At 40.3% G+C, this 25,911-nt stretch overlaps 1 protein-coding gene across 3 annotated transcripts in view; it reads right to left on the bottom strand.

Annotated features, from left to right (window-relative positions):
• The window catches only part of FEZ1 (fasciculation and elongation protein zeta 1), an 87,235-nt gene that overhangs the window by 19,399 nt on the left and 41,925 nt on the right, over positions 1-25,911 (bottom strand). For 2 of the 3 annotated variants that reach the window (XM_074216403.1, XM_074216404.1), the window contains exons 2-3: positions 10,886-11,240; positions 3,345-3,444 (exon numbers count right to left, since the gene is read on the bottom strand). In XM_074216403.1, coding sequence (XP_074072504.1) covers positions 3,345-3,444; positions 10,886-11,240 — 455 coding nt within the window. Of the gene's footprint in view, positions 1-3,344; positions 3,445-10,885; positions 11,241-19,914; positions 20,021-25,911 lie in introns of those variants that run through there. The other variant, XM_074216402.1, reaches the window with a different exon arrangement.

Below are 25,911 nucleotides of genomic sequence, written 5' to 3'. Positions count from 1 at the left end.
GACTCTTCCCCTACTGTGTTCTATCACTTATCTAGCCCCTACTCCCTATGGTTCTTCCTCAGTCCTATCTGGCTCTCATTTTCTTGCCCTCTCTATTTACCTTCCAATCTGATTCTGCTCATGCTTCACCCACTCATCAGTTAGCCCTCTAACTCCTCACAGATTGAGCAGATTCCCTGGACTCCTGAAGCAATTTTTTTTAGAAGGTAGAAAGTTGGGAAACAAGAAAATTCTAATATGCAAGTACATGCCTCATGTGTAAAAACGTGACTTTGAAATGCACTGAATTAGATTTTTATTTCAGTATGTAAAAAGGGTCTTGAGGAATCTTTCTGTCCTTATCTGTGCTACCCAAAAATAGATCACAGGAATTAAGTTTAATATGTAGTCATACACCAAAAAAACATTCAGGCATCAAGAGGTTGTGTTTATTTCTTCATTGTATATACTGTCAGACTTGATTAGTATGTTGTATAGTTGTGCTGAACTGCTTTTGTTTCTTATTTATTTTAATTTTTTTGTTACAGGAGGTAGCTCTTTGGGTTGAGAGGGCTGAAAGGTAATATGGAAATGAAAGTGATATTAAAATGGAAAAATAATCAAAAAATTTTAAGACTTTGAATTTCTCTTTGGGATGGGAGGAGTCTTGCAAGTTATTTCCACAATATCTAAAGTCAAAAGAATCTGAAATAAAATATTCTCTTCCAAGGAGAATCATTCAAGCTCTTAAGAAATACCTTCCCAGAGCTAAGACTAGAAGTTCAGAGTGTCTGCTTGGGGGCAGGCTGACTACTTCAGTCAGACATTTTTCCCTTTTTGTTTTGATTAGGAAAGTTTCATTAAAACTGTGGAATTTGGAAGATTTAGAGTTGAATGCAAATTGCTATGCTTGTAATAATGCTAATAAAATCATCCTGGGTTGAATACTTATGTTTAAAAAAGAGGTACAGTAAAGATATTTTTTTGGAAAATATTAAAGTTCATTCCATTTATAAAAAGAACTCATCTCTAAAGCACATTTAGTCTTTTTACACAAATTTACCTTCTATTTCATTGCCACAAATAGCAGGTCCCTTGGCATATACCTTTTCAGAGTTAAAAAAAAATTACACAATTCTTATCAAGGTTAAAAATGCCAAAAGTGACAAAGGAAAGATACTAGTTTGGTCCCATGGAGCTATTCAGCCCAAGATCTATTTTTCATTTTGTGTCATTGTGCCCATGAAGGAGCAATGTGATCTTTCTCTTCCTGGTGACTGATCCATGGATGCTTGAGTTGGGTGAGCCAGAGGGATACCCATCCTATTCTAACAGAATGGAACATCAAAGGGAGTTCCTTAAAGATGATCATTTTCTAGATTCAATCTTACTTGCCCCACCCCAATCAGTCCTACAATGGATCAGCTGGCTGCTCAGTCCCCTGAAGAAGACAAAATATATTTTGATTTGCCTTCTAAGTCAACCTCTGTCTGCTATGAAACAAGGGTCAAAGATAGCCAAGTAATGAAGAAGAAAGAGGAGGGAGGGCAGCTTTTCTCTATTCACTTAAACTACCTTTTTCTTTACCCTACATGAAAGGAATTTTGTGTGGGCCTCAAGATCATCTTTCTCAGGGTCACTCTATTCACCCTGAAATGTGACTACTCCTGAGGGACATCTGCAAATGGAGATAAATTAGAATTCTTTTGAAGAGCTGTCTTGTATCTCCTTGAGCCTGACCCAGGGTTGAGCAAGAAAGCTAGCAAAAGAGATAACAAAGCAGAATTTGCCTTAGCACTAGGATGGGTTTGATTTTAATTCCAGAAAACAAATTCACTACAAATCTTTGTACTTGGCATTGGGAAACTAAGGAAACCAAAGTATCCTTACATCTTCTCTAGTGACACTGAAAAATTGTAGCCTAGAGAAAAAAAAAAGTAGCCAAAAGTCACATAAAGAGTTAGTGCTTGAAGCAGGATCTAGTTTTCAGTCCACAGGATGTTTATCAAACAGGTTAATAGAAATCTAGAAGCACTGAAATCATTGACCCAGAGCAGCTAAGCTCCACTAGAATGAAGAAATCACTTTTCTGAGGTCTGGGTTTCTTTTAGGAGTTAAGCAAATTCCATTCTTTCCCAATAACATGCTTACCTGTGATATGGTATAAGGAGCACCAGACTCAGAGTCAGAAGACCTGCTGGGTCCAAGGCCTAAATAACAATTTACTATATCTGTGCAGGCTTAGGCAAGTCATTTAACCTCACTAAATCTCATATCATAGGGGAAAATAATATTTTTTACATTATCTCAGGAAATTGAGGTGTGGAAAGAACCTTGCACACTAGAAAGCATGATATAAATCAAAATTATTTCTGTGGCTGTGTGAATACTCATTCTGGACAGGTAACTAAAGAAACAGTAGACTAGTAAGGAGAATTTTTCCAAATGGATTTTCCAATGACATAGCACCAAGAAACCTGGACCAGGATGAAACTCTTCAGTTCATTTAAAGTTTGCCACATCTGTTTTCTCTCACAGCAAAATCTAGAGAACCAGTCTAAGGAAAAGTGACCTTTTTCAGGGAGTCAAGTGAATGAAGCCAATAAGCATTTTTCTTTTCTTTATGTAGCTTTGGCTGAGATGTTCACCTTGGCCCTAGAAGGATTTCATTTCTTACCATCCTGTACAAAAGACTCACAACAGATTCCTGTACATTACTTTCCCAACTCTCTTGAAATTTTCATTTCAGTTTGTCAAACCACCTTCCTCTTCAGTGCTAAAGTGTCTGACACTCGTCTGGCTACTCAAATGCCTTCCAGCCAGAGTTCCTGAAGAATATATCCCTATTATCAATCTGGACATAAGATCTTGCTCCAGGACTAAGATCATGTCTGCAGAATAATTGTGAGCAATTGGTACCAGGTATGTTTTTGATGGAAGAGTGGGAAAAGAGATAATATCTGTTCTCCTTCATAGGAGGACTGGAGGCATTACAATTTCTGCCAGGGAATTTCATTACCTGGGCACAAAAATCGCCTGTAACACTTGCCTGATTTCCTACACTTCAGACTTATTCACTTCATGTTTTGTGTTACAGAGATCAATAATGTTGGTTCTCTGAATACATCTTAAAAATAGCTACTCCTAATAACTAGCAGCCACTCTTTAACTATCACATCTCCATTCCCACCCTTTCTATCAGCATTCCCACCACCCACCCACCCCTTCTTCAAGCAATGTTTGACAGTCTTTACTAGAAGTTGTTTACTACTAATACAAATTATTTATGTTGGGGATCATTTTACCTAATGAAATCAACATCTCCTCAAACCCCATTCATAACTGTCAAGGCCCCAGAGAGGTACCTCAGTGTCTGAGATGTTGCCATTCAGAGCCTCGATGTTTGGGTCCCTCCAGTCTTCCCCAAGTGAAGGGATGTAATTGTCCGTCAGAGCATCCCAAACTCTGAAAACAAAGAAAGCTTCTTGTTAGCAGACATCTGTGGCCTGGCTCCGCCTGGGGGAAGGAAGAACTCAGCTAGAGAGGGAGAGAGGCTTCTCTGTGTGTGGGGCTGAGATCATCTGCCTTATAGCAGACTTGGTCAAAAACAGCCTAGAAATCCCATTAGGAGGCAAACATAAGCAAGAAGAACAATGCTGCAGGGCCCAAGACCCACTGGTGCCAGGTCAGCTATTTCAGGATTGAGGTATTTGAAGGCAAGGAAAGTTCTTGTCATAAATCACTAACAATGAAGGCTACAGATAAACAGCAATTTATATCTGGGCCTGAACATAAATCTATCCTTAACACAGGTGCCCAGTTCACATCCTGTGGTCCTGAAGGGTGACTTACTGGTTTCCTTTTCTCTTAATAGGCAGAAGTTTGTAAAGGGCTGAAGGAAGATTTCCTGGATGAATGACCCTCTGTCACTGAGGTTGGGGACCTTCATACAGTTTCCAGGGGTCCCAAGAGATCTACTACCTAATATGTCAAGAAAATTAACTGCCTCACAGAAGCTAAGCTGCGTAACTGCAGTTCCTCCAACTCTCGTTTAATATTAATGACTTGCCCCCAAGACACGTAGGGATGGTATAACCCTGTCCTCTCTACAAGCTGATATTCTCAAGTGGCAGGCCCAGTTTACCTCATGCAGAGTATCAATATAGCACAAAAAACACAAAGCTAATATGTATCTCCTCATGGATCATTTTGCCTGCACAGAAGGGGGAGGGCAAGGGAGGAGTTGTTCCTCTTTTTATGTGTTGTGTATGTATATGCTTCTTCTTTTTCTTCTTCTTCTTCTTCCCTTCAGCACTTAGCAGTGCCTGACCCATAAGAAATGTTTAATAAATATTGGTGGCTAATTTTTAAATCTGACATATTAAAGGAAAAGGTTGTTTTTAGGTAGTTCTTATTATCCATCACATCTAATTCAGAAGATAATCTTTGAAAAATGGATGTTTTGGGAGATGGGGTGTCACAGACATGTGGTTATTTATTCAACATGAACAGCAAAAATAATCGTTTACATAAACACAGATAGCACTTTCCTGGCATAAAGCATTTTGTGTGTGTGTGTGTGTGTGTGTGTGAGAGAGAGAGAGAGAGAGAGAGAGAGAGGTTGGTTCCAACATCACACAGACATAAAACTGATAGCAAAAGATCTAAATGTGCAAAATAACATACCAAGCTCTGAGAGTAATGGCATATAAGGAAAAGGCAGATAATTTTGTTAAATGATGTAAGTTTAGGGCATGCCTGTAAACTCCTTTCAAAATGTACTACAAAACTGTTACCTAGCCTGAACTCACAAGAGTACATGTAACCACGTGTAAAATATTTTAAATGCTATATATACAAAAACATTTGCATAGATAATACTTCATTTAACACTGAAAGGCATGCCTATAAAATGCCTGCCTTTTAACAGTGGAAGACTTCAAAGCACAAAGTGGGCCATATACACAACTGCAGATACATATGCAGAATACTGAATCCAAACATTTAAAAATGTGCTAGTGTATACAAAAAAAAAAACCAACGCAAAAACTAGGACAAAGAAAAAATTGCAGCACAAACATGTGATATTGTGAGATGCAAAACAGTAATCATATACATTCATAATATACAAAGAGTTCTTCCTAGTGTATATAGTCCACCATTATTAAAAAAAAAAGCATCAGCTCAGAAAATAAAACAATATAATGACAGTGCTTAGGACATCCATTTATTTTTATATTGCTGCCATTACAAGAAAGCTGTTCCAGAGACCAACTCATCAAATACTCATTAGATGTACAACATGGAAACAAGGTAAAGACTGCCAAATTGCTTTTTGTGGGGGTGGGGGGGTGGGGAGAGGGAAGTAAGATTAGGGGAAAAAATTGTAAAACTCAAAATAAATAAAATCTTTAATTAAAAAAATACTCATTAGACAGTTATTCAGAAGGATTTCGGAAAGAAATTCTTAATGTTATCAGAATGACAATCTTCTACTCTCTATCAGTCCTTGTTCAGTTGCATTAATCCTGTATGAGTTTAAATCTGAGTTATATTAACATTCCAGGACAGATAATGCTACTATGCTAAAAGTACTTCTACAAGCAGACTTGACCCTGGCTTCCTCACTCATACATCAGAATCACATTCTAGGCCATCCAACAGAATTTTTTTTTTTTTTTTTAGTTTTTGCAAGGCAATGGGGTCAAGTGGCTTGCCCAAGGCCACACAGCTAGGTAATTATTAAGTGTCTGAGGCCGGATTTGAACTCAGGTACTCCTGACTCCAGGGCCAGTGCTCTATCCACAGTACCACCTAGCCGCCCCTAATCCAACAGAATTTTTAAAGTCAGCAATACCCTCTAGCTCCTTCTCTAAATTCTAATTTCTAAACATATATATATATATATATATACATATACATACATACATATATATATACATATATATATATATGTATATATATATATATGAATTGTTATTTGGGTTGTACAAGAACCAAGTTTGTAGAGCGCAATACACAGTTCAGTTTCTTCCCTATAGGAAGTGCAAGAAAAAAAAAAAACAATGAAATCTAGTCAAGTTCATAAAAGGCAGAAATCTTTTGTTCCTATTCTGGGCAGGAAGGAAGATGAGAGACCTTTATTACACCAAATCAACTTTCACTTCACCTTGAAAATGTTCACCTCCTTAGAAGGGTAGCCAAGAGAGCTCTCAAATCCTTTGGGGAGTGTTTCTCCTTCCTGAGGCTTTACTCAGCTGCCTTCCTTCTCCAATTTCTGGCCTTTCAATAATGCTTTCTAAGCCCTCCCCTCCTAATCATGTCTCACTACTTCTATCTTTTTTAGATTTTTGTTCAGCCAGGTTTTCCTCTTTCATACTGTTATTCTTCCCATCCTACTCTCTTCCTCTCTCCCCCTACCTGTTCTCATTTGGGTCTTAGATTCTGCTGAGCTAAAAATAATTTTAAAAAATAATTTTTGAATCTTTCAAGGGCTTCCTAATCAACCACATCATTTTCCCCCCTCAAATCTACCTTACATGAATATATTAGTGGTTCCAGAAGGTAGTTTTAAATTATCAAATCAAAACCCTAGAATTCTGTATGTGCAGGAAAAGCCAGGTATGCAGCTGGTAAACCTATGCTCTAACCCTTTTAACCTAGGGTTCCTTATGCTACACACCCAGACACTACCCTGGAGTCCCAGAGAGAATTGCATTATTAAAGGCAGGGCAAAAGCCTTTTTGTCAGGTGAGTACAGTGAGTGAGGGTTACTGAGGAAGAAAAAATAATAGTATATTAGGCAGTAAGCAGCAGTAATAATAGAGGATTTGAAAGGTGGGGGATGGGAGGGGAGAGAGGCAGGAGGAAGGCCAACTATAAGAGGCCAAGAGGAAGAAGTACAAAGCTTTTTTTGTGAAAGAGGGAGCTGGAAGTATTTTTCTCCCTTGAGAGGCTTTCTATCACATTATGGGCTGGGCTTCTGAAAGAGGAGTTATCCAGATTAAAAGGTAGCTTCAGATGGAGGGTGGAGCTGAGTTCTCTAGAGAAGGAATGGGGCACTTTAGCATTGTTTTGGGGAAAGGAGAACCTTGAACATTCTCTTATAATACATTATTTAGCATCTATAAACTGTACCACTTATGGAAAACAAAGATTAAGCAAATGCCCTCAGTTGAACCATTACTTTTATCCTATTACCTAAGGCTTATTCTAATTGCTCTTTAGACCAGCAGGTACCTTAAGCATGAAAGAAAGCTTATTTTAAAGGTATTTTGTCTTTGTATTAGTATGTGTATAGTCTAAGGATAGGGAAAAATGGGATGTATCTAAAGAGGGTGGGGGAAGTCCCCAGAAAGGAGATATGTATGGATTCTAAGGCAGTAACACAGAGACCACTTTCCTGTCCACTTCTAGGAAATTTCACCAACCTGCCAAGTGTGGCAAGAAGCTTTGTAGAACTCCTACAATGACACTAATTTAGTCCCCAAAAACATCCGTTGGGATGAGTCCTGGGGCACCTATCCTTCTTGATTTGTAAGAATGACTTCCCAGGTATAGACAGTATCCTCTGTCTGGATTCTTGAAATCATGTTAGAATTCAATGAGCATCAACAATTATTGGTAATGTCATGCCAATACTGTCATATTACAATTTGAGTACATATATTTACTGATATGTAACTATGTTGGTCTTTCATCCACTACTGTAAAGTAAACTAAAAAGGGTAAGGATATTGACTTATCCCACAGGAAATAGTCAATAAATGTTCCTCAAATGAACAAATAAATGAATGCCTTAAAATTACTTTTTAAGGTTTCCTATTCCCTGAAGATTTTATTTTCACCAGGCCCATGGGAAAACCAAACCTGTAAATAGATAACTAATTCTCCTAAGGATATAAATGAGGTGAGACAGAAAGGGTCCCTTAATCCAGGATTCCCCATAGCAGATAATCTTCCAGTCCTGTGGCTAATGACCAGTAGCAGTATGTTCTTCTAAATCATAGCTTAACTATAAACTGGTACCAACATTCAAAATGGTACCACTGTCCTGACTGACAAGTTGAAATCTTTAACCCAAGAATTACATGTAAGCAAGAAGTAGACATCTATGTGTCGGTAGTCATTGTTTCAAGCTTCTCAACCCCTCTAGAAATGGGATGAGGTGGGAGAGTTGTTTCTTCAGAATTTTTAATGAGCTGCACTAATATATTATCAGAATACTCCCCTTCCTACTGATTATATGGCAGAAAAGAAGTTTTTTGAAGCCTCAGTTTCCTCATTTGTAAATGGGCATAATAATAGCAACTATTTCCTCACTTTTTGCAAGGATCACATAAGGTAAACAAAGTACTTGGCAAATCTTGGTTAGTTCTTGTTCTTTGTTATTGAAGAAAACTTGGTAAATCTTAAAGTGATATATAAATGCTAGTTGCAATTATTAACATTAATTATTATTAGAAAGTTCATTTCCCAGATCTTTTCCAATGCAAGTTTCTAAAATCAGTTCTAATAGTTATCCCTGAGTTTGCTTCTGTCTTATGTTCTCTTCAAGGGAATTACTTGCCAAAAGACAAAGGCACCTCATTGACTTGTCCTTTGGTTCCAGTTACTTGGTTCTGTGTCTGAAGTTCTGCTCAGAGATACTCAATTCATCTCCCTAAATACTGAATCTATCCAGAGATTGCCATGACAACAGCCAGTCTTCACTCAGAGAGGTGAAGAATGGGAAAAGGCTTGCCTTTGTTATTTGGGAACATTTTATATCCTAGATAGCCAGAGATGTCTATAAAATGTCATCTAGTATTTAATTGTTCTTATTTTATACTGTAAAGGTACACTAGAGTTTTGATTCAGCTTTCCTGAGAACATTTTGGTTAGAAACTGAATGTCTGTGAAATGACACTATTAGCTTCTTGGTGCCCTCTTTCCTTCAAATGTACTGTACCCCCAAATCATGCTTCAGCTTCTGTTGGGCTATTTGATCTTCAGTCTCTTGGATGAAGAAATCAATGAGGCAGGGGAGGCAGGAGAAGCAGGAGAAGGATAATAGCTTCCCATTCCCACTAATGAACATTACTTGACCTCTGTTAATGTGGGCAGACTAGAGAGAAGAATAAGAGCAGATAAAGCTCTAGAAAAAAGGAAGAATTTGTTGTTGGAAATGAGAAAAAACTGGCAAATTCTATTATTTTCAGAGCAGTCTTGGTGAAATCAAAAGTCAAATTCTTTACAGGTTCCTGGATCTGCTTCACCAAGATTATGTTGTAAAGACTTCACACCCAAAGACCCTAGGCAGTTAACTAAGGTTAAGTGACTTGCCCAAGGTCACATTGCAAGTATTATGATTCATGTCTTTTTGTGTTTCTAGTTCATTGCCTGGTGCACTGGAGTGGAGAAATTCTTAATAATAATAATAAAGCCCACAGTCATTCTTCTCATTTAGAGAAATCAGGTAAATTATCACGAGCTAAAGGCCTAAGAAAATCTGTGTGTGGGCAAGAATTTTAATTTTAAAAAGACACAGTTTAAAGTACTGCACTTTTTCAGGCTCAGATTTAGTGATATTCACTAAAATGGGAAGGTATGGGGAAACTTCTTATAGGCCTGGATATGAGAATGATGACAAGGATGATTAAAGCTAACATTGCTTATGTGCCAGATGTTGAACATTTTACAATGGTTATTTCATTTGATCCCCATAACACCCCTGGGAGGTTAAGTATAATTATTATACCTCTTTTATAAATGAAGAAGCTGAGTCAAACAGAGGTTAAATGACTTGCCTGAGGTTTTTTTTTTTTAGGTCATATTTGAACTCAGATCTTCCTATCACCTGGTCTAGCACTCTATCCTCAGAATACTGTAATTAGTTTACTGATACTATCTGTTAGGTGGGCTTTACCATTTAAGCAAATAGTATGTGGGCCAATTGAAGGGCAGCTAGATGATGCAGTGGATAGAGTACTGGCCTTGGAGTCAGGAGGATGGGAGTTCAAATCCAACCTTAGACATTTACTAGTGGTGTGACCATGAGCAAGTCATTTAACCCTGACTACCTCTCATTCAAGGCCATCTCCAGTTGTCCTGATTCATATCTGGCCTCTGGACCCAGATGGCTCTGGAGGAGAAAGTTGAGACTGGTGACCCAGTATAGCATCCCCTCACTCAAATCCAATTCATATATCTGTCATGACATCACCTCCCTAATGTCAAAGTCTTTGAGAATGAAGGACAAACATCATTAGCAGCAGCAGCAGCAGCATCATCTTGTGGGCCAATTATGTTTGAAATATTACTATGTAATTAATTTCCCCAACTTCTGTTCCATGTGACCTATCTACTCACCCTGCAGTCTATGCAGTCTATTCTTCCCACTTAAAGTCACAGAAAAGAGAAAAACTAGGACTTTTCATTTCCCTTTACTCTATCTCATGACTTACCATTTTTTCTTGAATGATTTTAAGAAAACAAAGATTTTCTTTTTTCTTTACTGGGAGCTTTTTTCCCTATTTCCATTACCTCCTCTTATTAACAAATTCAACAAATCCTCTCTTTCTTTGATAGCTCTAAGGCTTTAATACCTGTTTCATAAAATACTCTGCCTATCCAATCATTTTGTTTTTATTATTTTCCTGACAACATTCCAGGATTGGTCTTCTTTTTCTAATGGGCCTTGATTATCTTAAGAATATTCATAACACTGCTGCTTCTCCAGAAAAATAAATAATCATAAATGACCAACCTTCTTTCATCACAATAAATTTGGGAAGGAAGGGAAAAGAGGTGCATAATTTCTAAGAAGATGGTTTTGGAATTCTGAAAGTCATGGTGCAATGTGTCTAGATTTCAGATAATAATCTCATTACAGAGAAGGATAGGAAGATATGGTAAGATTTCTTACTCCTCATCCTGCAGATTCTCTTCCTCCTCCTGGATCTGCAACTGGTTCTTCACGGGGGCCAGGTTCTCAGTCTTGGCATTATAGTTGCGAAAGCAGACATTAAGCTTCTCATCAAATTCATTTACAAGATCTTCCATGGACTTGAAGCTAATAATTTCAGAAGAGAAATTCTCTAGCTCAGAGAGAGAGGGGTCTTCTAGGTGGTGGGGAGATGAGCTATAGAAACCCTGAGATTTCTCATCCCTATCCTCTGAATAACAGGGTCTCAAGTCCTCAAATTCTTCATCTAGGCTCACCAATGGGGCCTCCATCTTGTGCAGGTTTAGGTCAAGAGCAGCTTTCACGTTGACCTTATCTGGAAATTGAAAAAAAAGAAGTATGAACCAGAATTGGCCTCTATGTTCTGCTAAGGAATATTTAGAGCATTATCAACATCCATCTGCAAATAGTCTTGGAGAAAACACCCATCTTTTGAACATTCTGTATATTCTAGATGTCATATATATTTAGGGTACTTCTTATATTGGAATTTGCAAATAACTCCAATATGAGAGAAAGATTAAATAATTTCTTGAGTTTGCTTTTAACTGATGATTCCATCAATCAGTAGGGAGGCAGTCTAATCAAATCCATAATTTTCCCATAAAAGTCTTCCATAATCATATCCAGGCAAGGACTTTGTAAATACCCCTGTATCTTTACTTTGCTAAAGTAGTATTTTCAATACCACTCATGAAGCACTTGCTATGTTTCACTCTGTCTTATTATCATGTGTGAGAAGCTTTATGTATGCCATCTTTGACTATTTCCTCTACATCTAAAACACCCAATAATCAGCTGCCAAGTTCTTCCAATTCTACTTTCATACCTCCTCCTTTCCACTCCCACTCTTGGCACCCTATTTCAGTCTCTCATTACTTCTATCATGAACTATTGTAATAGTGTCCTAGGAAACTCTCTGGTATATTCTTTCTTTCCACAGAAACTCAAGTAATGCACTTTTTTTTTTTTAGATTTTGCAAGGCCATGGGGTTAAGTGGCTTGCCCAAGGCCACACAGCTAGGTAATTATTATTAAGTGTCTGAGGTTGGATTTGAACCCAGGTACTCCTGACTCCAAGGCCAGTGCTCTATCCAGTGCACCACGTAGCCACCCCCAGTAATGCATATTTATATAAGGATTTTGTTTTTCTTTTTCTTTTTTTTTATTGAGGGAGGTGTGGAGGTAGGAAAGAGGAAGAATATTGTTCCCTGGCAAATAAAATATTCGGTTCCTTTAGCTTATTATTCAAAGCCCTTGACAAGTTGTTTCCTACATTTCTTTCTAGCAATTGTTTACTCATTGTGGCTCCCACCTTTGTGCATTTACATATGCCATCTTCTATGTCTGGAGCAAACTCGCTCCACGAATATACCTATTGAAATCCTTTTCTTTATTTAAGGAAGCTCAAGTAGTTCTTCCACAAGTCTTCCCTGATCTGTCTTGACCTCTCCTATGTCCCTATAGTCACAGTATAACCAGTTAATTCTAATCAATTATTTGCAGGCACCTCTTTCTTCTACTGGGAGTTTTTCATTTATCTTTCTCCTCTACCCTAGCACAATGCATTACACATACTCAATACTTAAAAACATGTTCAATAAATTTGTTTAATTGAATTAAGCAGCACACACATAACAGATTTTTATCATAACAAACTCAAACTCTTCACATACTCAAATTCCTCTGCTACAACACAGAATGACAATCAAATCCATAAATGGTCTACACATGTGTTTCCATAGTAAGTAGTTTATTTGGGTATATATGACTGCAATCACAGCCCTACAGAAGAGCTAAGCAAATTCATGAACAACCATATGCTTTGTTCACAGAGGCTTCTATAGAACTCTATATAGCTCTATATAGCCAAAGTCAAGGACAGGTGTGGCAGTTGTTAAGTCATGGAAAGAGTACTAAATTTTACCCCAAAAGATATGGGTTTGAATCCCAGTTTTGCTGCTTAGAAAAATCTTTAACCACTCTGGACATCATTTTCTCAGCTGCGAAATCAGGGGGTTGGACTGGATGATAGTTAAGGTTTCTTGAAGCACCAACTCCTATGTTCTTAAATAAGTTTTTTTAATGTCTCTGAGCCCAAGTTTCATCATCTATTAAGCAGAGTTAATTAACCTGCACTACCTACTTCCCATGGTTGTGGTGAAGATTAAATAAGAAAATGTATACAAAGTACTTTATAATCATAAATTGGCATGTCAATGCCACCACATGATGCTGTTGTAAGAAGAACCACATAGATAATCTTTCCCAGGATTAAGTCGATATCATTATCATCAACAAGATTTACTGAACACCTACTTTATACAAAACACTAGGCAATCTGTGGAGAAAGAAGTATGGAGGTAATGTATTTGGCCTGGAAGCTAATGGCAGGTCTGACACCAACTATCTGCAATATTTTTAGCAAGTTACATAGTTCCTTTCCACTCCTATTTCTTTAAATGTAAAACAAAGAAATTAGATTAGAAGACCTAAGGTAGGGCACTAGGAAGTACAATGGATAGAGCACTTACCCTGGAGTCAGGAGGACCTGAGTTCAAATTTGTCTTCAGACATGTATTTACAAGCTATACGACCTTGGGCATGCTACTTAACCCTGCCTCAAAAAAAAAATTCTAAGATTTTTTTATAAAGTTCTGCTTCTAAGAAAACAAATCTTTGCTTTCAATGAAATTATAGACTAATTGGAGAGACAAACACATAGAAAGATTACTCAACCTCTCTAGGCCTCAGTTCCTGTCTTGTAGAATGATGGATTGAACTAGAACGGGGTGGAGAACTTTTTTTTTCTGTCAAGGACCATTTGGATATTTTTAAAATCATTTGTAGACCATATAAAATTATCAATTTAAAAATTAGCCTGCTATATTTGATCAAAAATTTAATTAATTAATCCCTAGAAAGCTCCTAGATTTATTGAATTTCAAGGCTTGCCTGCAATTGCCATGGCAGTGCCAGGCCAAATATTTCATGAACCTTATGTTCCATGCCCCTTGGACTAGATATTCTCTAAGGTTCCTTCCATTTTTATTTCTAAGATCCTATGACATTTTTTTTGAAAGGCAGAGGGGGTTAAGTGACTTGCCCAAGGTCTCACAGCTAGGTTATTATTAAGTATCTGAGGCCAAATTTGAACTCAGGTACTCCTGACTCCAGAGCCGGTGCTCTATTCATTGTGCCACCTAGCTGCCCCAATCCTATGACCTTTTTTGCTTTGTTAGTCATTAGCTTAGCATTCCATTTTATGTTTCCATGCTTCCTACAGGCAATTCTTGATACTTTAAATGCTCTTACCTCTTCTTTCTTTCAAGTATCAACTGAGATACTACCTCCTATATGAAACCTGATCCTGCCCAGTTTTTAGTACTTTTTCCCATCTCAAACTACCTCAAACTAATTTATGTGTTCATATTGTAGAATACAACCTCCTTGAGGTGAGAAATTTTTATTGTTTTTGTGTCCCCATGTCTATTATAGTACCTCAAACATACTAAATATTTAATAAATATTTGCTGAATTGAAATAAAAGAGCATAATCCAGAAAAAGTATAGACTAAATCAAGTCAAGAAAAACTTCATAGAAGTAGGAATTAAGCTGATCCCTGAAGGAAAAACAGGTGGAATTTAGAGAATCAGAGAGTTCAATGGGTATTTTTTCAGAAGGCAGACATGGAAACAATAATATGCATGGTGCATTAATGCTTCAGTCTACAAATTAAGGTTTATTCAAAAAAGAGAAGAATCCTGGAATTGAAGAACATCTGAATTCTAAATCACATAAGATGAAGAATTCTAAAACCTGAATTCTCAATCATAGTTCTGTTTAAAATTCATAAATCTGAAGATGTGACCTTAGACAAATTTCTCTTGGCCTTAGTTTTCTTATCTGTAAATTAAACAATTTAACTAGATAATCATAAGATCTTAAACTGAGCTCTGGATGGCACCTTTGGTTATCTAGTTCAGTCAGTAAGATTGATCTACTTAGGTCCACAGAAGTTTAGTAACTTGTCTAAACTTACATAGATAGTGAGTTCTAGAGCCAATATTCGAACCTAATCCTACTAACTACATTATACTTCTCATCCAAGATTTAATAAACCTGAATTCATAACTATTTATAGACTCAATTCACTTTTTGGTCAAAAGTAAAAAGTTTTATGGTGGCTCTTTGCACCATTCCTTGAGTGATATTATGACAACTCTGAAAACATCACAGTCTCTGAAGTATCAAAATGGTGGGTTACCCAAAGATCAATAGTGAACATAGGATGGGCTGTGGCATATTTCCCATGACTTATGAGCAAAAATAAGTTAAAAGAAATCCAAAAGATGAATAACTGCGAAAGGAGGTGAACTCAGCATAGAATAAGAATAAGGGACCTGTCTGCTACACTCATATCCCTATAAAGTTAAAATTCCTAGAGAAGGAGCCCTGTATGTTGTGTGGATCCCTTGTATATTATGTATATATGAGAAAACAGCTTAGAGAAGCACAAGAAGAGAAGTTAATGGGTTACATTCTCCATTACTTGTGAATCTATAATTCATTCCAATTTCTCCACATTTCTGTTTGAGGCTCCCATCTTTACCATCCTCTCAATTGTGGTATCTAAATACCTTCCCCTGGTTACACTCTAAATTATCAATATCCTTCCTAAAAATATGGCTCCCATAACTGAACAACAGATTCCAGATATGGCCTGACTAGGGTAGAGATAATGCTAAAAAGGTCCTAAGACAATGGCATAATCCTACTACCTCCTGAACCTCAAGCAATTAACAATGGCCTACTATGTGAAAAATACTGTGTGAAAAATTCCTGTTCTTAAGAAGTTTACAATTTAATGGGAGACATAGCACAAATAAGTAAAAAGATAACTAGTAATACAAGATTTAAATAACTGTTCAATATAGATGTCACAAAATTGTCTTAAGATTAGTATCAAAAGTGTGATATAGGGGCAGCTAGGTGGCGCAGTGGATAGAGCACCAACTCTTTAGTCAGGAGGACTTGGGTTTGGTCTGATCTCACTTAAAAGTGCCTAGCTGTATGACCTTGGGCAAGTCACTCTTAAATAAAAAAAAAATTTAAAAAGTGTGACAGACAACAAATGCGATAAAAGTTCAAAGGGAAGAGATTTCCTGAGTTGGGAAGATTTTATGGAAGAAAATCTACATCTTTTAGAAATGGAATGGAAGGAGTGATTTCCAGCTCCCATCCTGATTAATACTTTATTCTTCATGTAAGGCACACAATTATGTTCCATAAAATTTTGTTGAATTAATTAATGCCAAATTGATGTTAGTTTTTTTTCCCACTAAGGAGCTCCTATTCTTTTAAATTCCTATAGTCACTTCCCTGTGGATTTTGGTTCTATTCTAGAGAGCTGAAACCATTCAAAAAGTTAACCAGCTAGAGTTCCAAGTATTCACATTTTCTTTAAATCTATACTAGGAAAATGCCAGAATTTAAAAGAAGGGTCCCTAGTAGACTAGCAAAACTACCTACTCTAACATCTAGGTCTGGGGTTTAGTTTCAAGTAGCTAGACTGGAATGCTAAACTGAGGCTAAACCATTGCTACCCAAAGTAGGTTCCAGAGAAGAAAATTAACTCATCTGAAAAGTTATGAAGAAAAAAATCTATCCCCAAACCCTAGGTTTTTAAAAGGTAGTATCATCTATAACTGCTTTCATTAACTCAAGCTGTAATATATTTTTGATGTCTTAGTGAACACAAGTTTGGAGTTGGATATTCCTGTATAGCAATAACATCAATAATAATCATAATGCCATATTGGTTTACAAAATACTTTACTATTATAATCTCATTTTACCTTCACCCCTGAAAGGGGGCTGTTATCATTATCTCCATTTTACAATTGAGGAAACTGAAACAGACCAGAGGTTAAATGACTTGCCCAGGCTCACACAGCTAATAAATGTGACACAGGATTAAAACTCAGTTCTTCCTCACCCTTTTTTTTTTCTTTACAAGGCAAATGGGGTTAAGTGGCTTGCCCAAGGCCACACAGCTAGGTAATTATTAAGTGTCTGAGACAGGATTTGAACTCAGGTACTTCTGACTCCAGGGCCAGTGTTCTATCTACTGTGCCACCTAGCCACCCCTGTTCCTCACTCTTAAGGGCTCTATCCACCATGCCATTTATATGTAATACATCTGGTAAGATTTACAAAGCTCTTTACTCATAGCAATCCTGTGAAGTGGGTAGTACAAATATCTCCATTTTACAGATAAACATTCATTACAGATAGTTCAAGTGATTTTCCTGTAGTTGCAGTGCTAGTATGTATAAGTCACAGAATCACAATCTCAGAGCTGGAAAAGGCCTAGGAGGACATTTAGTCTAGACCACACCTGAACAAAACTCTTATATTAGCAAACCTTTGAAGTCCTCATCAAGCCACCCCCAGTAAGGGGGAAGCCACCATCTGCTGGGAGCAACCCATTCCTCTTTTGAACAACTCTGCAGTCAAAAAAAAAAAGTAATCCCTCAGATTCTTGTTTTTTGTTTTTTTTTTTAGGTTTTTGCAAGGCAAATGGGGTTAAAGTGCCTTGACCAAGGCCGCACAGCTAAGTAATTATTAAGTGTTTGAGACTGGATTTGAACCCAGATACTCCTGACTCCAGAGCTGGTGTTTTATCCACTGCGCCACCTAGCTGCCCCCTAATCCCTCAGATTCTTAAAGGCAGCTATTAAGCCTGTAAATTTAATGTAAGTTTGATAGCAACTAGGAATTTTTATGCTCAGGGCAAGTAGCACAAAATGTGCCTAGAGTAAGTGACCCCAACCATAGTCTCTGCTGAGGAAAAGATACAGAGGTACAGAGACCCCTCCAGAAAGGCTGATATTTATGCAGGATGCTGAGTAGTAGGGGTAAGAGGGGAGGGTGGGGAAGAAACTCCTAGCCTGCCATCTGGAATCTTCCTACTTTAATTATTTCTGTTTAACTATAGTTCCCTCAGTTTGTATTTTTAAGGTTGTATCTAGAATCCCCAAATTTTTAGGTTTGGCTCATCTTTGTTTAAGCAAGACACTGTTGAACCCTAACACATCCAGTGTATTAGTTTTGCCACCTGCAAATTTGATAAGCTCACCATCTAAGCCTTTCTCCAAGTCATTAATAAAAAATGTTAAATGGCCAAGGGCCCAACTTTAGATTCAAATCTAGGTCTCTTGGCTCCAAATCCAGGGCTCTTCCCACACTTCTTTCCACCATACCACACAATTCTGAAGTACACAAAATGGGTCTAATGCATGCAGGAAGGCCTTGGTGCCAGAGCAGAAAGCAAGGATTCAGTGTTTTCTGTCTCTCCTCTCTTTCTGCCACTGCTTCGTTGTTGGACCTTTGGGCTCGCATGCCAGCCTGTCATGCGGAATACTCTTCCTCAACAACCAAACCTTCCCTCAGCCATCTTTGCTTTGTTTCTAACCGAACCGCCCCCCTACACATACACAGTGCACCCCCAGCTTTGTGTTATCTGGAATCCTAGGACCACTTCCCACTTGCGATCTGCAGAGATTTACTTCCTCTGCATTCAGAGCTCACCTCAACGCTCTTCCCAACCCAAGCTACAGTTAATGAGTAATAGCACTTCCTCCTTCTTCCCTATATTTCCCAAAACAAAAATAAAGGATGAACAGTAGGAAGAAAGATGGCCATCTTCCTCTCCTTCCCGCTACCTCACCTCCCTCGCCCCATATAAAAGAACTTTAAAAACTGTGTTTTGGGGCAGGCTTTGTTCCATGACTTGAGACATTCTTTTTTCTCTGCTCATCTGTCCCACCTTCCACCCTCCCGGGGTCCTGGGGTGGGAGAGGAGCGTGATGGCCGCACCGCCGGGTGCTCCCTGCCTAGTGACAAGTGGAGATGCCAGCACATGCCGCACAAGGGCATACGGGCTGTATCTGGCACCGCCTCGTCCTCCGCCGGGGAGGAGGCCGCTAGGCACAGCCTTTGGCACGTTATTTCGTCTCGACTCCCTGAGGCTGTCCCTCATGCACCAGGACATCGTGTCCGGCACAGCTCTTCAGAGATTTAGCGAGGAGAGCTAAGCGGGCTCGTTCCTGCAGCCCTGCCGGGGCGCCGCGGCCCGGGGCCGAGCGGCCGAGCGGCGGCGCGGGGCGTCCTCCCGGGGGCCCGGGCAGCTCCGGCCCCGCCGGCTCTGCCGCAGCCCTGCAGCCCGCCCCGCCCCCGCCGGCCCCGGCCCCGGCCCGGCCCGGCCCGGCCCCGGCCCGCCTCCCGCTCCCTCCTGCGGGGCCCGGCTCCGGCCCCGGCCCCGGCCCGCCTCCTGCGGGGCCCAGCCCCGGCCCCGGCCCCGGCCCGCCTCCCGCTCCCTCCTGCGGGGCCCGGCTCCGGCCCCGGCCCCGGCCCGCCTCCCGCTCCCTCCTGCGGGGCCCGGCTCCGGCCCCGGCCCCGGCCCGCCTCCTGCGGGGCCCAGCCCCGGCCCCGGCCCCGGCCCGCCTCCCGCTCCCTCCTGCGGGGCCCGGCTCCGGCCCCGGCCCCGGCCCGCCTCCCGCTCCCTCCTGCGGGGCCCGGCTCCAGCCCCGGCCCCGGCCCCGGCCCCGGCCCGCCTCCCGCTCCCTCCTGCTCGGACCCGGACGCTCATCCCCACGCGACGGCGCGGGCTTCGGGCGGACGCGGGGCGGCACCAGAGACTGAGACCCGCGCGAGGCCCCGCCGACCCCTCCTCAGCGCCGGGGGGGAGACGAGGTCTGCGGCGCCCACGCCGCCCCTGCGAGGGGGCGTCCCGTCTCCTCGCGCCCCCGTACACGCACACTCACACACGCGTGCACTCACACCGCACAACACACGCGCGCGGCCCACGCCAGCCACAGCCCCCCGCCGCAGCTCCGGGGCAGGGCCCCCCGGGAAGCCGAGCAGCCGGCCCCGCCCCAGGCGCCCCCCGCCCGCCCCCCAGCGCCCCTGCCCGCGGCGACGGCACCTGCGAGGCTCCCGGAGGAGGGAGGCGGATCCCGGGCTCGGCCGCGCACCTCCATCCACGGGCCGCGGCGGCCGGAGCGGACCAGCCCAGCCGCGAGTCCCCCCAGCGGCACCGCCGGCTCCTCCGCCCCCGCCCGGCCCTGCCCGCCCCCGGCGCGCCCCCGGCGCGCACCCGGGCCTTCCGGAGCGCGCGCGCGAGCCCGGCCGCAGCCCCTCTCCGTAGCGGGCGCCGGCTCCCGGGAGCGCGCGGCGCGGCGCGGCCCGCCGACCTCGGTGTCCTCGGCTCCTCGGGGCCGCGCGGCTCGCGCGCACGCGCCCCCCCCCCCCCACACACACACACTGCGCCGACCCTAGAGTGTTCGAGGGCGCTGCCCCCGCCGCTGCCCCTCGGCCTGGCCCCGCGTGAGCGCGGGCACCACCGTGGCCCGGTAGCTCTGCCCGCCCACGCAGCCCCTCCGCGGCCTGGGGGTGGGCCCCAAAGCGAGCTGTGAACACACGCGCACACGCGCACGCTCGTGTGTGCACAACGGTATCTGGTGGGGAAAGGCTAGGACACACACACACACACACCCCTCTCTGATCTATGTCAACCATCATCTAGTGGATAAAGGCTAGGACACACACACACACACACACACACACACACACACACACACACATCTACATAAAATCTAGTGGGTAAAGAGGCTAGATCAAATGGATTTTGGTTCCCTCCCCTCAAAGCACAACGAACAATTCATATTAAAGAGTCAGACTTTAAAACCCCAAGCTTCAGGTAAAAATGAAAAAGCCGAGAAGCAAGATTTCAGTTAATTTAAGAGGATTCGGGAGGACAATGAAAGAAGACCTCCCTAAGGGCAGATCAGCCTTTCTATGATACATTACACATGGAGAATGGGATTCTTAATCTTTTGTATGACATGGAACCCTTTGGCTGATGAAGCCTGGTGAAACCTAATGAAAACTAAGGAACCTTCTCAGAATAATGTTGTTAGCATAAAATAAGACAAAGGAAACATTCCATTGAAACATAGTTATTAAAAATATTTTTAAAAAGGGTTCACAAACCCCAAATTAAAAATCCCTCCATTAGAACAAGAGTCAGCTGTTCAGCAAAGGATCCCATAATGATAATAGTAATTGTAATAATAACTAATACTTTAATATTTATAAAATGTTTTCCATATAACAATACTGTGGAAAGATAATGCAGATGTTATTTTTATAATTTTATAAATAAGGAAACATTCTCAGAAGTAAGGTGATTTGATCATGATAACAGAGAGCATCTGAATCAACGAAAATCAAAGCCAGGATCTTGACCAAGCTCTCGTGACTCTAAACCCAGAATTCTTTATACCACCATCTTCACAAAGTTTTGTTATGGTGTGAAAGTAATCCTGTATAATTCAGCATAATAAGCCAGCATAATAATGCCTCAACTCTGTCAGGTTCTGCTGTTTATAAAAGACTTGAAATGTCAGGTCAAGTCCTCTGTCTGAGAACCTTTTAAGTGGAGCAATTGGTGGGACAATAAATACACTAAGCCTCTATCTGCCTCATTTTCCTCAACTATAAAATGGTTATCATAACTAGCACTTGTCAGGTTAGTTTGAAGATCATATGTCACACCAGAGAATATTTGTTAACTGCCATACAGTACATACTATATAAATGATTATTCCCTTTACTTCACAAATATGGACAAGTTCATCTTCAGTAGACTGATTTTGGCAACCATGAAACAAAGGGAAAAAATGTCTTTTGATCCTGTGCAGCTTCTATTCCACCTCAGCTACACACAGAGATGGTTATAGCCTTGATCTTGCCATCACCCACATGGGTTCCACTTCTTTTTTTTAGTAACTGCAAAAATCTTTTATCTGATCTTTCATCATTCCCTCTTTCCCACTGTCATATAATCCCTAACACTATTCTTTGTACTCACTAGGACATTCATTCCTTCCATCCCTCTTTTCTTTCTCAGGCCATTACTACTATACTATCAATATTCTTCTCCTCCCCTGTCTCAAACCCTGATGAACCAAATCAATTTTACATTACATCCTTCCCTCTATTATTAAATCCATTGCCAACTGGTCTTATCACTCATCTCTCCCCGACAAAATTCAAGTGTAGATTATTCCCATTGTTTGCCTCCTTCTCTCCTATTCACATGCTGCTGACCAGAGATAGAAGAAATTACAAAATTATTCATTTCACTACAAATGTATGTTACCTATTCTCAACTATGCCCTCACTGCAGCAAGGGAAACATTCTACTCCTCCCTAATGGATTGTCCTTCCACCTCTCTGCAACAACTGTTCCAAACCTCACCTCTCCTAAATCCTTCTATTACATACCCTAACCCACTTCTAAACCAATAATATCACCTCATATTTCAATGAAAAAAATGAGGCTATACATGGAGAGCTCCCCACTTTACTCCCTTTCTACTCATCTCACACCACTCAGACATTTCCCAATTTCCTCTTCTCCAGTCTCAAATTCAGATGGCCCTTGGCAAAACCAGACCTTCTCTCTTATATGTTCTCTTGCTCCTATCCTCTTCTGACCTCTTTAGTGCATCATCCTTGCTCTTTCTCTCTCTTATTTGAAATCTCTATCAATTGACTCTTTCCTTAAGGCTTATGCATATGCCCATTTTCCTTCCATTCTTTTTTTTTAAAAAAAAGAGCACTGCCCCACAGTCATTCCTTATTATCCTGGCTAACCCCCTTGAAGTACCCTTATATAATTGTCACTTCCATTTCCTTTCCTCTCACTTTCTTCTAAATTTAGTTCAATCTGACTTTCAACCTCATTGAACTCTCCAAGATTAAAAAAAAATTCTTAATCACCAAATTTAATGGACTTTTCTCATTTCTAATCCTTTTAAACTTCTCTGCATACAGAGAACTGAGTCAAATTTTCAAAAAAAAAAAACTAAGCCATTCCCCAATTGACAAATGGTCAAAGGATATGCAAAGGCAATTTACAGATGAGGAGATCAAAGCAATCCATAGTCATATGAAAAATTGCTCTAAATCATTACTTATTAGAGAAATGCAAATTAAAGCTTCTCTGAGGTACTACCTCACACCTCTCAGACTGGCCAATATGACCAGAAAGGATAATGATCATTGTTGGAAGGGTTGTGGGAAATTTAGGACACTATTATATTGTTGGTGGAGCTGTGAACTCATCCAACCTTTCTGGAGAAAAATTTGGAACTACACCCAAAGGGCAACAAAAATGTGCATACCCTTTGATCCAGCAATACCACTACTGGGTCTATACCCTGAAGAGATGATGAAAAAGGGTGAAAACATCACTTGTACAAAAATATTCATTAGCAGCCTGCTTGTGGTGGCAAAGAATTGGAAATTAAGTAATTGTCCTTCAATTGGGGAATGGCTTAGCAAACTGTGGTATATGTATGTCATGGAACACTACTGTTCTATTAGAAACCAGGAGGGATGGGAATTCAGGGAAGCCTGGAGAGTTTTGCATGAACTGATGCTGAGGGAGATAAGCAGAATCAGGGGAACCCTGTACACCCTAACAGCAACATGGGGGCAATGATCAACCTTGATGGACTTGCTCATTCCATCAGTGCAACAATCAGGGACAATTTGGGGCTGTCTGCAATGGAGAATACCATCTGTATCCAGAGAAACAACTGTGGAGTTTGAACAGAGACCAAGGACTATTACCTTAAATTTAGGAAAAAACCTGATATCTTATTGTCTGACCTTGCTATCTCTTATAGTTTATGTTTCTTCCTTAAAGATATGATTTCTCTCTCATCACACTCAATTTGGATCAATTTATACCATGGAAACAATGTAAAGACTGACAAATTGCCTTCTGTGGGGGTGGGGTGGGGGAGGGAAATAAGATTAGGGGAAAAATTGTAAAACTCAAAAATAAAATCTTAAGAAAAACTTCTCTGCAGCATGTCATGGATGAAGATTTAGCAAAGGAGAATGAACAACAACAGTCAGACAGGAAGAGAACCAAGGAAGAAGTAATATCTTCTGATGTGATCATACATCATTAATTACACATTTCAGACAATATGTTCTGTAAATGTTTCCAACTCAACATGTCCCATTATCTTTCTTCCCAAATCTTTCCATTCTTCTCTCTTTCCACCTATCCTGTTGAGGAAATCATCATTCTCCTGGTAACCCAAGCTGATGACTTGGGTGCCATGTTTAACTCCTTTCTCTATTACCCTCTATCAGCAATCTATTACTATATCTCATTATTTTGCCTTCAATATATTGTACACATTCTCATCTCTCCAGTCCTACAGATACAGTCTCATTGTCTTATTGCCTCTCAACAGCAATAGCTTTCTAACTGATTTCTATGCCTTCTCTCTCTCTCTCTCTCTCTCTCTCTCTCTCTCTCTCTCTCTCTCTCTCTCTCTCTCAATGCTCAGTAAATTTCAGTGGCTCCCTCTGACTTCTAGGAGCAAATGTGAACTTCTCTGTTAGTCATTTAAAGTTCTTCCTAATCTAGGCAGCTTCTCCCCCTCCCCCAGCCTTCTTAAACATAGGTATTCTATGACTCATTAATACCAGACTACTTTCAGTTTCTTTAACACGACACTTAATTTCGCATCTTTGTGCCCTTGCACTGTCTGTCCTCTGTATTTGCAAGTCCTGCCCCCTTCCCTCTACTTCTTTGTTTTCAGGGATTCCTTCAAGACAATTCAAATCTCAACATGTTAAGGAGACCTTTTCTGGTCTCACACTATCCTTCCTACCTCCCCTCTGCCAAAGCATTCTTCTGTTTTATTGAATTCCATCAAATATGTCTTATAGGAATATAGCTTTTTTCTTTTTTTAACTGTTATTTTATTTTTCCCAATTACATGCAAAAATAGTTTTCAACATTTGTCTTTTTGAAAGCTTTTGAGTTTTACATTTTTTTCTACCACTCTCTCTTCCTCCCCTCCCCAGGTTGTACATGTTTAACATATTTTCATGTTAGTCATAGTATGAAAGAAAAGTCAGAAATAAAGGGAAAAAACATGAGATAGAAAGAAAAACATAAAAAGCAGTTTTAAAAAGTGAATATAGTATGATTTGTCCTGCATTCAGACACCATAGTTTTTCCCCAGATTGTAGATGGCATTTTCTATCACAGGTCTTTTAGAATTATCCTCAATCACGAACCACTGAGATGAGATGAGTCTATCATAGTTAATTATCTCACAATGTTGCTATTAATGCATGGTACATAGCTTTTTATTTGTCTCTGTAGACACCACAAAAATATATGTAGTAACAAAGTAGATGTCCACTATTTGGGAAATGATTAAATGAATCATTATATATGAATAGAATGAAACGATGAACACTATAGTTAGAAACATAAAATGACCAAAATAAACTGATACAAAGTGAAGTAAACCTATCCAAAAAGACAATATACAATGGCTACAACAATATGAATGGGAAAACAACCACAAACCATTCAGAAATGAATGTTATGAAATTATAAACCACAAAATTGTCCTTAAAGAAGAAATATGAGAAAATACCTTCTCTAACTTCTTTATAGAGATGAGGAATTCATAGGTATGAGGTATTGCATGTTATGTTAGATTTTTAAAAACTGAACAGTTTTGTCAATTTTTTCTCTTCCTTTTTTATTTAAAATTCTTTGTTGTAAGGGATGGCTTTCTGAGAAAGATTAAGGGAGGGATTGTTGTTGAGTCATTTTTCAGTCATATCTAACTCTTCATGACACCTTTGCCAGATATACTGGAGTGGCTTGCCATTTCCTTCTCCAGAAGGAAATCTTATTGTTGAGGGACTGATGCAAACAGGGTTAAGTGTCTTGCACAGGGTCACACAACTAGTAAATATCTGAGATTAGATTTGAACTCAGAAAGATAAGGCACTCTATCCATTCCAGGGGAGAGATGCAGGGAGAAATTGAGTCAATATAAAAACAAAAGATAACAAAACATCCTTTTTT

The sequence above is a fragment of the Macrotis lagotis genome, chromosome 1 (genome assembly GCF_037893015.1).
Source record: "Macrotis lagotis isolate mMagLag1 chromosome 1, bilby.v1.9.chrom.fasta, whole genome shotgun sequence".
NCBI classification, from domain to species: Eukaryota; Metazoa; Chordata; class Mammalia; order Peramelemorphia; family Peramelidae; genus Macrotis; species Macrotis lagotis.
The sequence above is the reverse complement of the archived record's forward strand: the minus strand, read 5'-3'. Positions and strand labels throughout refer to the sequence as shown.